At 32.5% G+C, this 15,645-nt stretch overlaps 1 protein-coding gene across 2 annotated transcripts in view; it reads left to right on the top strand.

Annotated features, from left to right (window-relative positions):
* The window catches only part of LOC130216386 (protein NLRC3-like), a 229,101-nt gene that overhangs the window by 50,468 nt on the left and 162,988 nt on the right, over nucleotides 1-15,645 (top strand). Inside the window, exons 13-22 of one of the 2 annotated variants that reach the window (XR_008835795.1) lie at nucleotides 324-497; nucleotides 627-800; nucleotides 1,199-1,372; nucleotides 1,682-1,855; nucleotides 4,527-4,700; nucleotides 4,941-5,114; nucleotides 5,385-5,558; nucleotides 8,768-8,929; nucleotides 9,489-9,573; nucleotides 10,439-10,482. Coding sequence is in view for 1 of the 2 variants with exons in the window: in XM_056448281.1 (XP_056304256.1) it covers nucleotides 324-497; nucleotides 627-800; nucleotides 1,199-1,372 (522 nt within the window). In the remaining variant the exon portion in view is untranslated. The remainder of the gene's footprint in view (nucleotides 1-323; nucleotides 498-626; nucleotides 801-1,198; nucleotides 1,373-1,681; nucleotides 1,856-4,526; nucleotides 4,701-4,940; nucleotides 5,115-5,384; nucleotides 5,559-8,767; nucleotides 8,930-9,488; nucleotides 9,574-10,438; nucleotides 10,483-15,645) is intronic. The other variant, XM_056448281.1, reaches the window with a different exon arrangement.

Here is a 15,645-nt window from a genome sequence, read left to right as displayed (position 1 = left end):
CTATAGTTTCATAAGTATCATTATACTGTACAGCAGATACTGTGGATTTAATAATTTATTATTGTGTTATTTAATGAACTGATGTACATTCACAGCTTTAAATGGAAGCCTTTGAAACTTTATTCAATTGTCTGATCTGCTGAAATATGACAAACCTGATTAATTTGACTTATTGTTTTTGATTTTGACTAATCACTACTATAAATGATTCTGCATTTTACCTGAGATTGACAAAATCTTGCTAGAAATACAAAAGTGATAAGCTAAGAAAATAATCAATTTACAGTAATCTGAGTCTTTGTCTTTTCTCTTTCTGTCTTCAGTCTGTGTAATTGCAGTATTACAGAGGAACAGTGTAAGATCCTGACTTCAGCTCTGAAATCAAACCCATCATACCTGAGAGAACTGGACATCAGTGAGAATCAAATAAGAAACACAGGAGTAAATCTCTTATGTGACGTACTGAAGGATTCACACTGTAAACTGGAGACACTGAGGTGAGAAACATTCACAGTAGAAAGAAAAGTATTTTGAATTTAAATGAAACCGTATTTTATTTGTAAATATAGTCTATTTGTATGTATATTAATTTAATAAATTAATTTGTCTCACTACCTTCAATATAGGTTAAGCTGCTGTTCTCTGACAGATGAAGGTTGTTCTGCTGTGACTTCAGCTCTGAAATCAAACCCATCACACCTGAGAAAACTGAACCTCAGCTGGAATAAACTAGGAGACTCTGGAGTGAAAAACCTCAGTGATTTACTGAGGAAACATCAATTCAAGCTGGAGAGACTAAGGTTGGTATCATTATATTGTACAGCAAATAAAGAGAGATGCAACTTTGTTATTCTGTTTTGTAATGGACTGATATATCATGTGTATCAGTAGAAAGATCTTTCAACTCTGAAGTTTTGTGAGCTTTGTGGCAATAAAACTTATTTCATCTGCTAAAATCTGATAAATCTGTGCAATACAATATTTGAGAAGAGATATATAAAAAAGATTTTTACTATTATTATGTTTTCAAGCCATTTAATAATTGAATTTATATCTTTAAATACAATTACATTTTTCACTAAAAGAAAAAGTAAAGATACTCATAACTATCCTAAATCCTTGATATGATTATACATGATGAGTTTACTTTGTGTTTTAGATTAATAAAGATCTGAATCTTTTCTCTTTCTGTCATCAGTCTGTATAATTGCAGTATTACAGAGGAACAGTGTGTCATCCTGACTTCAGCCATAAAATCAAACCCATCACACCTGAGAGAACTGAACCTCAGTGAGAATCCAATAAGAAACACAGGAGTGAATCTCTTATGTGACGTACTGAAGGATTCACACTGTAAACTGAAGACACTGAGGTGAGAAACATTCACATACAAGAATCACAATCAATAAAAAAATCTTCAACATTTTAATACACACTTTATACACAGTGTGTTTGCTTTCACATTCCATGTTTCTGTAAAGTTTTTCTGTATTTTGTGATCTGCTGAAATAAACTTGATGATTTGATCATAAGTGACATCTGTGACTCTTTGAATAAAGCCTTTTGGAAAATGTTTTGATTTCTGTTCCTCTAGTTGTTTTATTTGCTTTTGACCATTATGTGAATTATTCTTTAATCTTCACTCTTGTTTTCTGCTTTTTCTCTCTTTCTGCCAATGTAGGTTAAGCAGTTGTAGGATGATGGATGAAGGTTATTCTGCTGTGACTTCAGCTCTGAACTCAAACCCGTCACACCTGAGAAAACTGAACCTCAGCTGGAATAAACTAGGAGTCTCTGGAGTGAAAAACCTCAGTGATTTACTAATGAACCGACAATGCAGGCTGGAGAAACTAAAGTTAGTATCATTATACCTTACAGATGTTACTGTGAGATTAAATGTTACTGTTTAAAGTCTTCTAGAAGCAATCAGTCACAATAAAAAAATCAACAAGTCAGTAAATTATTGTTAAAGACTTTAAACAAATTAAATAAACAGTTCTTGATTACATGTTGTTCTACAGAAACATGAGCTTTGCAGCTTCTGCTATAATAACTGAATGAGAGAAAGAAATTAGCTGAAATGTGACACACAAATACACAAATGTCCCTTTATACAGATGCTGATGCTTGTTATTCAAGCTGGTTTGTTTTTGAGAGTAGATCTTCTGTCTTTCTGTCTGTCTGATGGTGTGTTTAATGAATTCACACAAACATTATTCATGTCTCATAAGTGAGAAAAATATTGAGAGTAAACGCATCACTAACAGAGGCACAGTGTGTTTGAGGTGAACTTTATGCTCCTAAGCTTAAACTGGTCTCAGCTGTGGAGTTCCACAGGGATCAATCCTTGGGCCTGTATTGTTTACCCTGTATATGCTCTCCCTGGCTTCCATTTTCAATAAATATAAAGCTTCCTTCCATCTATACGCAGACCACACTCTGATTTATTTCCCTTAAAACAAAAAGATGTAAATGGCTTACAACCACTCCTGGCTTGTTTAGAGGACCTTAAACTTAGGCTGTCATGCAATTTTTTTTTTATTTAAATGAGAACAAAACTGAAGTAATTTTATTTGGGCACAAAGAAAATCCTCTCTTAAACATCAATGTGGGATTTTTGGTCCCACATATTAGTGTGCAAGAAATCTCGGTGTCATGTTTGATGAAAACGTAAAATTTGACAAACAGATCAGTACTGTCATAAAATTCTATTTTTACCACCACAGACAACTGTCTAAAGTCAAGCTGTTTTTATCCCAGAGAAATTTTCAAACAGTAATTTATGCCTTAATAACACGTCTGGATTACTGTAACTCTCTATTATGGTATTTCTCAGTCTTTTCTCTCCCTTTCGTCTGCGGCTGGTACAAAATGCAGCTGCTAGACTACTCTCTGACACCTGCAAGAACGAGTCAGCAACTCCTATTTCAGCTGCACTTCACTGGTTATCCATTAAATACAGAATTGATTTTAAAATTCTATTTGTTTATGAAGCCATCAATAATCTTGCTCCTCAGTATCTTACTGCCTTGGTCTGTCCGTGTACCCCCTCTCGATCATTGAGATCTTATGATCTTAATTTAAAAACCGAGTAATTGAACGTTTGCAGTTGCTCGTCCTTAACTTTGGAACACTATACCAATTCACATTATACTTTCCCCCTCCATTTCTGTGTTTAAGTCCATTTTAAAGACCTATTTGCTAAAATGTCTCTTATATATTCTGATTTCTTCACTGTCTTTAGTACTCCTATGTACAGCATTTTGGCCAACTTTAGTTGTTTTTAAATGTGCTTTATAAATGAGTATTGTACTGTATGCCTGGTTAGAAAATCTAGAAATAAAAGGTGTGCAAATGAGCTTGAATACTCTTAATGCTTGTGTATAAAATATGTCACTGATATAACAGCATCATTTGTACTTCTCTTGCAGCTAAATGCAAATTATAAAAGGTCTAAAATACAACCTGACATCTGATTTTACTAAATTAATCATAATTTTCTTAAAACACTTTATTACATTTGAAGTTTTACTGGATGATAGTCATTATTCTCCTTACAGATAGCAGTTTTGTAACATGGACATGATAGAACTAGATTGAGGGAACTGCATGTGTGTTTAAAGCTTTCTGGTAAATGGGACACTCTTTACTGCAAGATTTCAATAAACACTCAGAGATAGCATCTGCCTCTGAAGCCCTGTTGGGCCAGACATGTGAAAACTGTTGTGAATTGAAGATGAGATTAGAAGTATTGATCGGGTATCTTCAAAGCAGAATCCTATAGTGAGAACTCGCCGTCGCGGTGTCGTTCAGTGAAAGATCTGAACTACTGTAGCTGGTGCTCCGTTAAATACACAATTTAGGGGGCAGCGCTTATTAGTAGAAATTAAAACTGCAATGACAAATTTAGTTGAAAAATCTTATTTCAGGGTCTTTCCTGAAAGTATCACTTTGTTGAACAAAAGACACAGCCATGCCTGGAACTTACAATATGCATTACTTTGATACTTTGAGACATGATACTTTATTTCACACTTAGACAGTCAGACCTGATTCATCAGAATGCATCTTACAATGTAAAAACATAATATATATACATTTAAAGAAATTTGGAATACCACAAAGCAATCTCTCCACCAAATGCTGATCTAGAGTTATTTTAAGTCTGATACAGATAAAGCATCCAGTGCAGTTTCCTATTCCTCTGAAAAATATCTTAAACCAAACCTACAATTAAAGTCATTCAGCTCATTTGTCTTTGGCTTCTCATCAATCACATTAACTGGACTGGACGAGGCTGCTCTTCATTTGCCTGTGGACATGTGGTACTTGCTTTTCTGTTCAAATCAATAATGCTTCATGACCATAGATGACAATAACAAGTTATACACGTTTATGCTGTAATCTAATGTTTGAGTTGAGCTGCAACAAATTCAAACACTATGAAGACTTTATGCTGTATCACTAGCTCTTCAATAAGATGATCATCACAGAGCTCAGTCACTGTCTTTTATCTTTGTCTTCAGTCTGTGGAGATGCAATATTCCTGAGGAACAGTGTGTGATCCTGACTTCAGCTCTGAAATTAAACCCATCACTCCTGCGAGAACTGGACTTCAGCTGGAATAATCTAGGAGACTCTGCAGTGAAAAACCTCAGTGATTTACTGATGAAGCCACAATTTAAGCTGGAGAAACTACAGTTAGCATCATTATACTGTACAACACATAGATTAAAGATTATTTTAAGACAAGAAAAAACAATTCTCATCATGGATAGCAGTGCAGCTGCTGCTGTTTCTCCATCTGAAGAATGATTCAACAATACTGCTAATTAACAGATCTTATATTAAAATAAACGTGTAGTTATATTTTATAAACTACAGTCTAAAATAAACTTCACATGAATCTGACTCGATGTCTTTTCTTTTTCTGTCTTCAGGCTGCTGTATTGCAGTATTACAGAGGAACAGTGTGTGACCCTTACTTCAGCTCTGAAATCAAACCCATCACACCTGAGAGACCTGAATCTTAGTCTGAATAAACTAGGAGACTCTGGAGTGAAAAACCTCAGTGATTTACTGATGAAGCCACGATTCAAGCTGGAAAAACTACAGTTAGTATCATACTGTACAGCAGATACCGTGGGTTTATTAACATTTATTATGGTGTTATTTAATGGATGGATACACAGCAACAAAGAAAGACCTTTAAACTAAAGCATTTGAAACTATTCAATTGTTTGATCTGCTGAAGTTTGATTAACATGAAATTTTTAATGTGTTTTTGCTTTTTTTAAAGCACTACTATAAATGAACCAGATTGATAACTTCTAGCTGGAATTTACAGTAATCTGAGTCATTGTCTTTTCTCTTTCTGTCTTTAGTCTGTGGTGTTCCAGTATTACAGAGGAACAGTGTGTGATCCTGACTTCAGCTCTGAAATCAAACCCATCACACCTAAGAGAACTGAACCTCAGTGGGAATCTAATTAAAAACACAGGACTGAATCTCTTATGTGATGTACTGAAGCATTCACACTGTAAACTTGAGACACTGAGGTGAGAAACATTCACATACTTTCTTAACATTCACAAAGATTTTTGAAAAAACTGCCTAGTTTTTTCATTTGCCCACAAAAAATTAAATAACTGATTTTGGCTCGATTTTCGTTTTTTTGATTCAGGGTAGGAAAACGGATAAATGACTAAAAATTATTATCCACATGTGTGCGGTTCTGAAAGCCCATTTCCTCTGATTGGTCAACCAAATCTGAGCTCGATCGTGACGTCGGCCTCAAAATAATAGTCCTGTAGTCCTCTGTGGATCAGCACCTAGGCATTTAATTATTATTAGCTCAGATTTGGTTGACCAATCAGAGGAAATGGGCGTTTCAGAACCGCCTACATTTGGATAATGAATTTTAAAGTCATTTATCCGTTTCCCTACCCTGAATCAAAAAAACCAAAAATAGAGCCAAAATCAGTTATTTAATTTTTTGTGGGCAAATGAAAAAACGAAAATGGCCGTTTCCTCATTTTTTTAAAATTTAGTTTAAAAATTAAAAATCTAATGAATGCAACGTACACTGTCCACAAACCCTCATGTTGTTTTTGATTTTGAAAAAAAAAAATAAATGTTGGAAATACTAAATCCATTGTAGCACAATTCAAATTTCACACTTGAAAGGAAGAAGCCGTGAACAGGCAAACACTTTTTAGACTTTTTAGATACAGATTTTGATGTATTGGGCTTATGCCAAGTTCAGACTGCATGATTTAGCCTCGATTTTGACTCGCTGACAGGTTTTAAGAAATCACAGACAAATGCCTGAAATCACAGGCAATCGGTGCTTGTTCACGCGAGTCACAATCACACAGTGTGAGCTATCAAAGATGGGATCTGAGAGAATCACAGATGAGTTGCCGACACCTTTGAGGTATTTGACATGCTAAATAACTGGAGCTATCGGAGATTCAAAATCATGTCATGTGAAATGTTTTCTGATTGAAAAAAACATTGGCGATCGATCACCTACAACCAATGAGAGAGTAGCGTCCACTATTATGGGTATCTGTAGGCCAGCAGGAGGTTGGCGAGAAGTAAAAAGGGCTTCTTTTCGGTCCATTTGGGCCCAAGTAATGGAGGAAAACCTAGTGGACATTTGGCAGGAGTGTCTGTTTGACGTGTCATCTGAGCAATACCACAAGCGGGTAGAGAAGGAAAAAGTTGAAGAGAAATTGCAAGTTCCCTTCAAAGGCCAGGTGAGCAAAATAAGTACATTTTACCACTAAAGGCTTCATTCTCATTATTTAGTTAATAAGAAAAGATATACTACATGACCTCACGTTGTTTCCATGTCATTTCTCGCATCTTTGGTTGTGAGACCAGTTTGTGGACTGAGATGAAGTAGTCTACGATTCTTCCTATTGCAAAGTCATGCAGTGTGAACCCTCCTGTCGTTGATCCATCTTGCAGTGTAAACACAGTAGTCATGCAATGCTACCCCAGATAGTCATGCAGTGTGAAAACATCTGTGGTGCGAATACTTTGAAAATCATGCAGTCTGAACTCGGCAATAATCGCCAGTGCCTTGCCAAATGTGTTCTCTTGTACATAAAATATGTAAGCTGAGCAGAGTTCTGTGGAGAATTTAAGTTTATTAAAGGCAGTGTGGTTCAGATCCTCAGCAGTGATGTTAATGTTTCATTCTTCAAGGATTTTTACCCAATGAATCAGAATGTAGAACACAAGTTTATGCTAGTTACAACAGAGAATATGATACTGCTTCGACATCCCGCTGGAGATTTTAGAAAACAAGACAGCTAAACCTAGCAAAAACATCCTAAGGAACATAGTTCTAAAACACTAAAACGACACTATAAAGTGTCCCAGGCCGGATCCTCACGTCTGCTTTTTATCCTTCAGAAGCTCATCTGTGAGACTCGAGACTGGTGTTGTGCAGAGGTGACTTTTTTTTAACTTGTAACCCTGTCACACTTTTATCAATGTCTAAAAATATTTCTTAAGTGTACTCATTTGCTCATGAACATACATACAGAGATTCAGCACTGATGTGTGTGAAATGAACACACTACATTTCTGTTGATCCTCTGTCAGCGTTTTTTTTTTTTAATTTATGCAATTGATAGACAGGGATCTGAAGTGGTTTCATTTGTCAGTAATGTATATTATTTATCACTTTATTCATGTTAATTTAGCTAGAAAAAAAGCAATATTCACATTGTCAGCACTTTACTACATCAATTTAATCTTCTGAAAGCACACATTAAGGCCTTTTCCACTTCAGCATGGTGTTGTATTTTATTAAAATATCTTGTCGGAAAGCTCCCACATCACTATGACTTTGGGCTCTGCACTAGTCCTCCAGTTAAAGTTGCTGTAGCCATTAATGGATGTGCACTTTTGTTTAGTTTAAATATTAATTGCTTTGTTTTGTTCAGTTTGCTAGTGAACTACACTGTTCCTATTTACTGTGACCTTTTATGTGAAGCTGCTTTGACACAATCTACATTGTATAAGCGCTATACAAATAAAGGTGAATTGAATTGAATTGAATAGTTGTTGAGCATAAATGCCTGGTAAATGAGACGGCAGACATTATTTTTGACCTTTACATATTTATGTTGGAAAAAAATTCTGCTTTTGGAACCAATTTTGTGGCATAATTTGTATCTCTTAATGTACTTTTGTTGGTAAATAAATAAGTATAACAAAAAACAATGAAGGTGGGATAAATTGCAATCAAAACAAAGCCCACTGTCATGCTTCCACAGCCAAATTAAAGGTCAGAACGATAGTTATAATCTAGTTCTAAATTGTTCACGTTGCTTCATGAGTGAAATAATATGCAGCTAGACATATAATAAAAACACCAGCGAGAACAGAACTCAATCTGCTGTTGTCAACTGCTCAATGATATGAAGTAATGTTGGACAGAGGATTCTTTGAACATCAACCTCTGCTCAAACAGCAAAAATTCAACCTAAACATTGAACCAAAACACTTCATATTCAGTGTCTCACAATGAGGCTGTGTTCATCTCATATTTGTACAGAATTCTTCAATATTATTAGTTATTAATAGTAAATCAGTTCTTTTTTTAATTAATAAATCAGGGGTGTAAAAGTCCAATAATCCTGAGGGTCTTGATGATCATGAAGTAAAGCAGAAGCTGAAACTCTTGATCATCATTTCACAATCAGCATCACTCATGTCTGTCTTTTTCTGTTTGTTTGTCTCTTTTTAGCCTCTGGAACTGTGGCATCACAGATGTTTCTTCTTTAACTCAGTGTTTGATGAACACGAAGGCTCTGCAGTTTCTAAAAGAGCTTGATCTGAGTAACAATCCCATTAGAGCCTCAAAGCAGAAGCTCATTGATGTGACACGATACTCAAGCTGTAAACTGATGTGAGTAAACAATACTGATATTAAAGATCTTCATTTTCCTCTGATGTGAACAAATCTTTCAGATGAGTCTGAGAAAAAATGATCAAATGATCATCAAGCTTTATTTAATGAGCACAAAGTGTGGAGGAAAGAGCAGAAGAGCTGCGAGTCAGAGCTTTATCCAGCAACAGCTGCTTTATTAATGGCTTCAGCAGTGAATCATTACAGTCTGAAATAGTCTTGGACAGACTGTAGAAAACACTGGTCAAATCAGTGCAGATTCAGCTTCAGCAGGACATCAGCAATGACTGGACTCTCTCTAGATCTTATGAGCTCTGCTGTTCCACATATGAGCTTCACAATGTGCAGAATTCTAAAGCTGTTAAACTTATTCCATGGAGACATTAGATAGAAATGTTCAATAATGTGTTTTTAGATAGCAATTTAAAGCTATATAAAACATCAGTAATCTATTTAATGTAATTTTTTTTGCTTAGAAATGAGTCATTTAATTGTAGTGACTAATTTTCAATGTTCAATTAAACACTGAGTGTTTTCTCTTCTTGCTTTGGTTTTTCAGACTTTATATTCTGCCATCAAAAGCTAAGACTGTGAGAAGGATTCTTCACTGAGGATGCAGAAGCTTTTAAAGTTTCAGAACAGAGGTAATGTATTGTAATGCTGGTGTGGTGATGTCTGGACTCAGAGCTGCCCTCTGAGAAAACAAAGACTTTTCTGGAAATGAACATTTGAACTTTATATGGAAACATTACGTCCCTCCTCCAAGATGCAGTGAGATTGAGTAGATCAGAGTCTTCTTCATCTTCATCTGCTGTGTTTCTGCTCTCCTTCAGTCTGAACTCTCTCCACATGCTCAGATCAAACTCAAATGTTTGGCATATTTTGACTGACATACAGTAATTCAAGTTGACTTATACCCTTTTTCACTAAAATTATTGTTTCAAAGCAGCTTTACAAAAGGTGTTTTATTGCATTCATACACGAAAACAGAAAAAAAGAGTGTATAGAGTTGTGATATGTGGACTCTACAGCTATCAATCATATACACAGTACATTTTGTGTGAATGCAGATTGACTTTGTAGAAGCAGTGATATCGATATATATAAAAAGTACTTTTTTATATTGGTCAATAGTTTGTGCTGTTTTTGGCATATTCCTGGATGACTCGAAGGATGATAACAAAGTAAATTAATTAGTGTAGCCGTAGATCATGATATTATCATATTTTATTGACCCAGTAAGAACATGGTCATAGAGGTTGCAGAACAGCAGCAAGCAGAACATTAGAGTACTCCGATCTAGAGCTCATCAAAACATCAACTTAAATAAAACAAGGCTTTATCATGTTAAAAAGATGGCATATTTCTAAGCTTAGCGATATTCCTAAAATGAAAGAATGCTGTTTTATGAGGCGAGATATGACTTTCACAAGTAAAGTTACTGTCTAATATAGCACCCAGGTTTTTGACTGTAAAACTAAAACTCATGTTATATTTCTGTAATTAAAGGTTGACTTGTGAGATCTGCTACATACAGGTTTTTGGCCCAATAAGTAAGTCCCAGTCTTTCTTGTCCGAGTTTAATACAAAACATTTGTTTTCATCCAGTCTTCTACATCTTTAACACACTCAGTTATTGTAGATAGTTCAGACATCTTATCAGACTTTGAGATATCAATATTATCAGCAAAGCAGCTACTTCATACTTGCATTACATTTGACAGTTGTTCATTTACATCTACTAAATAGTAATGAGGGCTTGTATCATGTTATTTTTTTATATAGCATTCTTTCTTAAAAGTATTTTTTCTCTAAACAATAAGTTTGTTAAAGTATGACTTTTTCTCAATGTTACATCTTGGCATTCTTTCATTCATTCATACATGCATACTGTACATACATGCATGCATACATACATACATACATGCATACATTCATTCATACATGCATACCGTACATGCATGCATGCATACATATATGCATACATACATACAAGCATACATGCATACATGCATTCATTCATTTGTTCATACATTCATTTGTGCCTTTATATACATGTGTATATATTTATATACTTTCATGTTTACTCATTTATACTCATTCATGCATGCATTCATACGTTTACTTGTGTTTGTTCATTTATGCATGCATTGATGCATTTTCATACATTTATATAATCCAAATCCATGCGTACATTCATATACACTTTAATTTATTCTTACATAAATTCAAATGCATTTGTTTATAGTCCTGCATTAATTAATTTACTCATTCATTCATACATACATTCATGTGTTTACTCATGTTTGTTCATTCATTCATGCATGCATTCATTCGTTCACTTTCATGACTGCATATAAATATATATATATATATATATATATATATATATATATATATATACACACACATAGAGTTGAAGTCTTTTTTAATATTTGCTAAATGATTTTACTGAATTTTCACAGTATGTCTGATATTTTTTCTTCTGGAGAAAGTCTTAGTTGTTTTATTTTGGCTAGAATAAAAGCAGTTTAAAATTTTTTTAAAAAACATTTTAGGGACAAAATTATTAGCCCCTTTAAGCTATGTATTTTCCGATAGTCCACAGAACAAACCATCATTATACAATGACTTGCCTAATTAACCTAACCTGCCTAGTTAACCTAATTAACCTAGTTAAGCCTTTAAATGTCACTTTAAGCTGTATAGAAGTGTCTTGAAAAATATCTAATCAAATATTATTTACTGTCATCATGGCAAAGATAAAATAAATCAGTTATTAGAAATGAATTATGAAAACTATTGTTTTGAAATGTGTTGAACAAATCTTCTCTCCGTTAAACAGAAATTGGGGAAAAAATGAACAGCAAGGCTAATAATTCAGGTGGCCTAATAACTTCAACTGTATATATACATTCATGCATTTATATACATTCACACTTTATTTGCATAACTGTTTATTCATGCATTTACTCATTCATGCATGCATTCATATATTTATATACATATGATCATACATGCATGCATGCATGCATGCATACATACATACATTCATACATGCATACATACATACATACATATACACTTCACTCATACATTCATGCACTGATACATTTATTCATGCATGCATGCATACATACATTTTATATGCATTCATGTTTATTCATGTTTGTTCATTCATGCATCCATGCATTAATTTATGCATTTATACATGCATTTATTCATTCATTCATTCATTCACTTTCATGAATGTTTATATACATAATTCATGCATTTATATAGATTCACATATTTATTTGCATAACTGTTTATTCATGCATACACTCATTCAAACATGCATTCATACATTTATATACATACATTCATTTATATTTACATTCATTAAAACATCGTCATTCATTTATACATGCATTCATATACATCCATCAGTCCATACATACATACATACTGTACATATGTTAATTTATTCATTCATTCATTCATACATACATACAAATAAACTCATGCATGCATTCAAACATGTACTTACATTTATACATGTTTATTCATGTTTGTTCATTAATTCGTGCATGCATTAATTCTTGCATGTATTCATGCATATATTCATCCATTCATAATTTTATAAATGAATTTATTTACATTCACACATTTATATACATGTTTATTTATGCATGCATTCACTTATTCATTTACTGTCATGAATGCGTTTATATACATTCATGCATTTATATACATTTATATATTTATTTGCATAACTGTTTACTCGTTCATTCATGCATTCACTAATTGATGCATACATGCATTCATTATTTAAATACATAATACATCCATTTATATTGATACATTCATTCAAACATTGTCATTTATTCATGCATCAATGCATTAATTCATACATTCTTATACATCTCTGCATTCATTCATTCATGCATGCATTTACAGTATACATTTATATACCTATGATGCATTTATATTTACATTCATTCAAACATCGTCAATCATACAGCCATGAATTAATATACACCCATCAATCCATGCATACTGTACATTCATTCATTCATACATATAATTCATGCATGCGTTCAAACATTTATAGGCATACATCTTGTTTATTCATTTTTGTTCATTCATTCGGCCATGCATTAATTCTTGCATGTATTCATTCATTCACATGTTTATAAATACATTTATATTAATACTTTTATGTAAATTTGTTCATTCATGCATCCATGCATTCATTTATTCATTCATTCAATACTTTACATGCGTTCATTCATTCATACATATACATTCATACATTTATATGCATTGTTTGTTTACATTCATTCATTTTTATATAAACATTAACCTATACATTTACATACATACATTATTATTCATGACTCATTAATTTGTTCATTTATTAATAAATTTGTGCGTACATTTTAAATGTATTTATGTATTTACTCAAATAGTCATATATTTATACACTTATTTATATTCATATATTTATTCATCCATTCATGCATTCATTAATGCATTGATGTACAATAAATTATACTTGCTTTCCTTCATACATTTATATGCATTCATATATATTCATCCATATATGTATGCATTATTACATAAATAAATAATTGATACATAAATGCATGAATTTAAATATGCAGTCATTCAAGAATTCATACATTTTAAATAAATGCAAAAATTTATCCATACATTTATTCATTCATCCACATACATTTATTCATTCATCCACATACATTTATTCATTCATCCACATACATTTATACATTCATCCACATACATTTATTCATTCATCCACATACATTTATTCATTCATCCACATACATTTATACATTCATCCACATACATTTATTCATTCATCCACATACGTTTATACATTCATCCACATACGTTTATTCATTTATACATTCATCCACATACATTTATTCATTTATCCACATACATTTATTCATTCATCCACATACATTTATTCATTCATCCACATACATTTATACATTCATCCACATACATTTATTCATTCATCCACATACATTTATTCATTCATACACATACTGTACATTTATTCATTCATCCACATACATTTATACATTCATCCACATACGTTTATTCATTCATACACATACGTTTATACATTCATCCACATACGTTTATTCATTCCTACACATACATTTATTCATTCCTACACATACATTTATTCATTCATCCACATACATTTATTCATTCATACACATACATTTATTCATTCATCCACATACATTTATTCATTCATACACATACATTTATTCATTCATCCACATACATTTATACATTCATCCACATACATTTATTCATTCATCCACATACATTTATACATTCATCCACATACATTTATTCATTCATCCACATACATTTATTCATTCACCCACATACATTTATACATTCATCCACATACATTCATCCACATACATTTATTCATTCATCCACATACATTTATTCATTCATCCACATACATTTATTCATTCATACACATACATTTATTCCTTCATCCACATACATTTATTCCTTCATCCACATACATTCATCCACATACATTTATTCATTCATCCACATACATTTATTCATTCATACACATACATTTATTCATTCATCCACATACATTTATACATTCATCCATTCATCCACATACATTTATTCATTCATCCACACACATTTATTCATTCATCCACACACATTTATTCATTCATCCACACACATTTATTCATTCATCCACACACATTTATTCATTCATACACACACATTTATTCATTCATACACATACATTTTTTCATTCATACACATACATTTATACATTCATCCACATACATTCATCCACATACATTTATTCATTCATACATTCATTCACATACATTTATTCATTCATACACATACATTTATTCATTCATACACATACATTTATACATTCATCCACATACATTTATTCATTCATACACATACATTTATTCATTCATACACATACATTTATACATTCATCCACATACATTTATTCATTCATACACATACATTTATACTTTGATCCACATACGTTTATTCATTCATACACATACATTTATACATTCATCCACATACATTCATCCACATACGTTTATTCATTCATCCACATACGTTTATTCATTCATCCACATACGTTTATACATTCACCCACATACATTTATTCATTCACCCACATACATTTATTCATTCATCCACATACGTTTATACATTCATCCACATATGTTTATTCATTCCTACACATACATTTATTCATTCATCCACATACATTTATACATTCATCCACATACATTTATACATTCATCCACATACATTTATTCATTCATACACATACATTTATTCATTCATCCACATACATTTATTCATTCATCCACATACATTTATTCATTCATCCACATACATTTATTCATTCATCCACATACATTCATTCATTCATCCACATACATTCATTCATTCATACAGATACATTTATTCATTCATCCACATACATTTATTCATTCATCCACATACATTTATACATTCATCCACATACATTTATTCATTCATCCACATACATTTATTCATTCACCCACATACATTTATACATTCATCCACATACATTCATCCACATACATTTATTCATTCATCCACATACATTTATTCATTCATCCACATACATTTATTCATTCATACACATACATTTATTC

This window comes from Danio aesculapii, chromosome 22 (genome assembly GCF_903798145.1).
Source record: "Danio aesculapii chromosome 22, fDanAes4.1, whole genome shotgun sequence".
NCBI lineage: Eukaryota > Metazoa > Chordata > Actinopteri > Cypriniformes > Danionidae > Danio > Danio aesculapii.
This window is presented reverse-complemented; position numbering and strand designations above follow the sequence as displayed.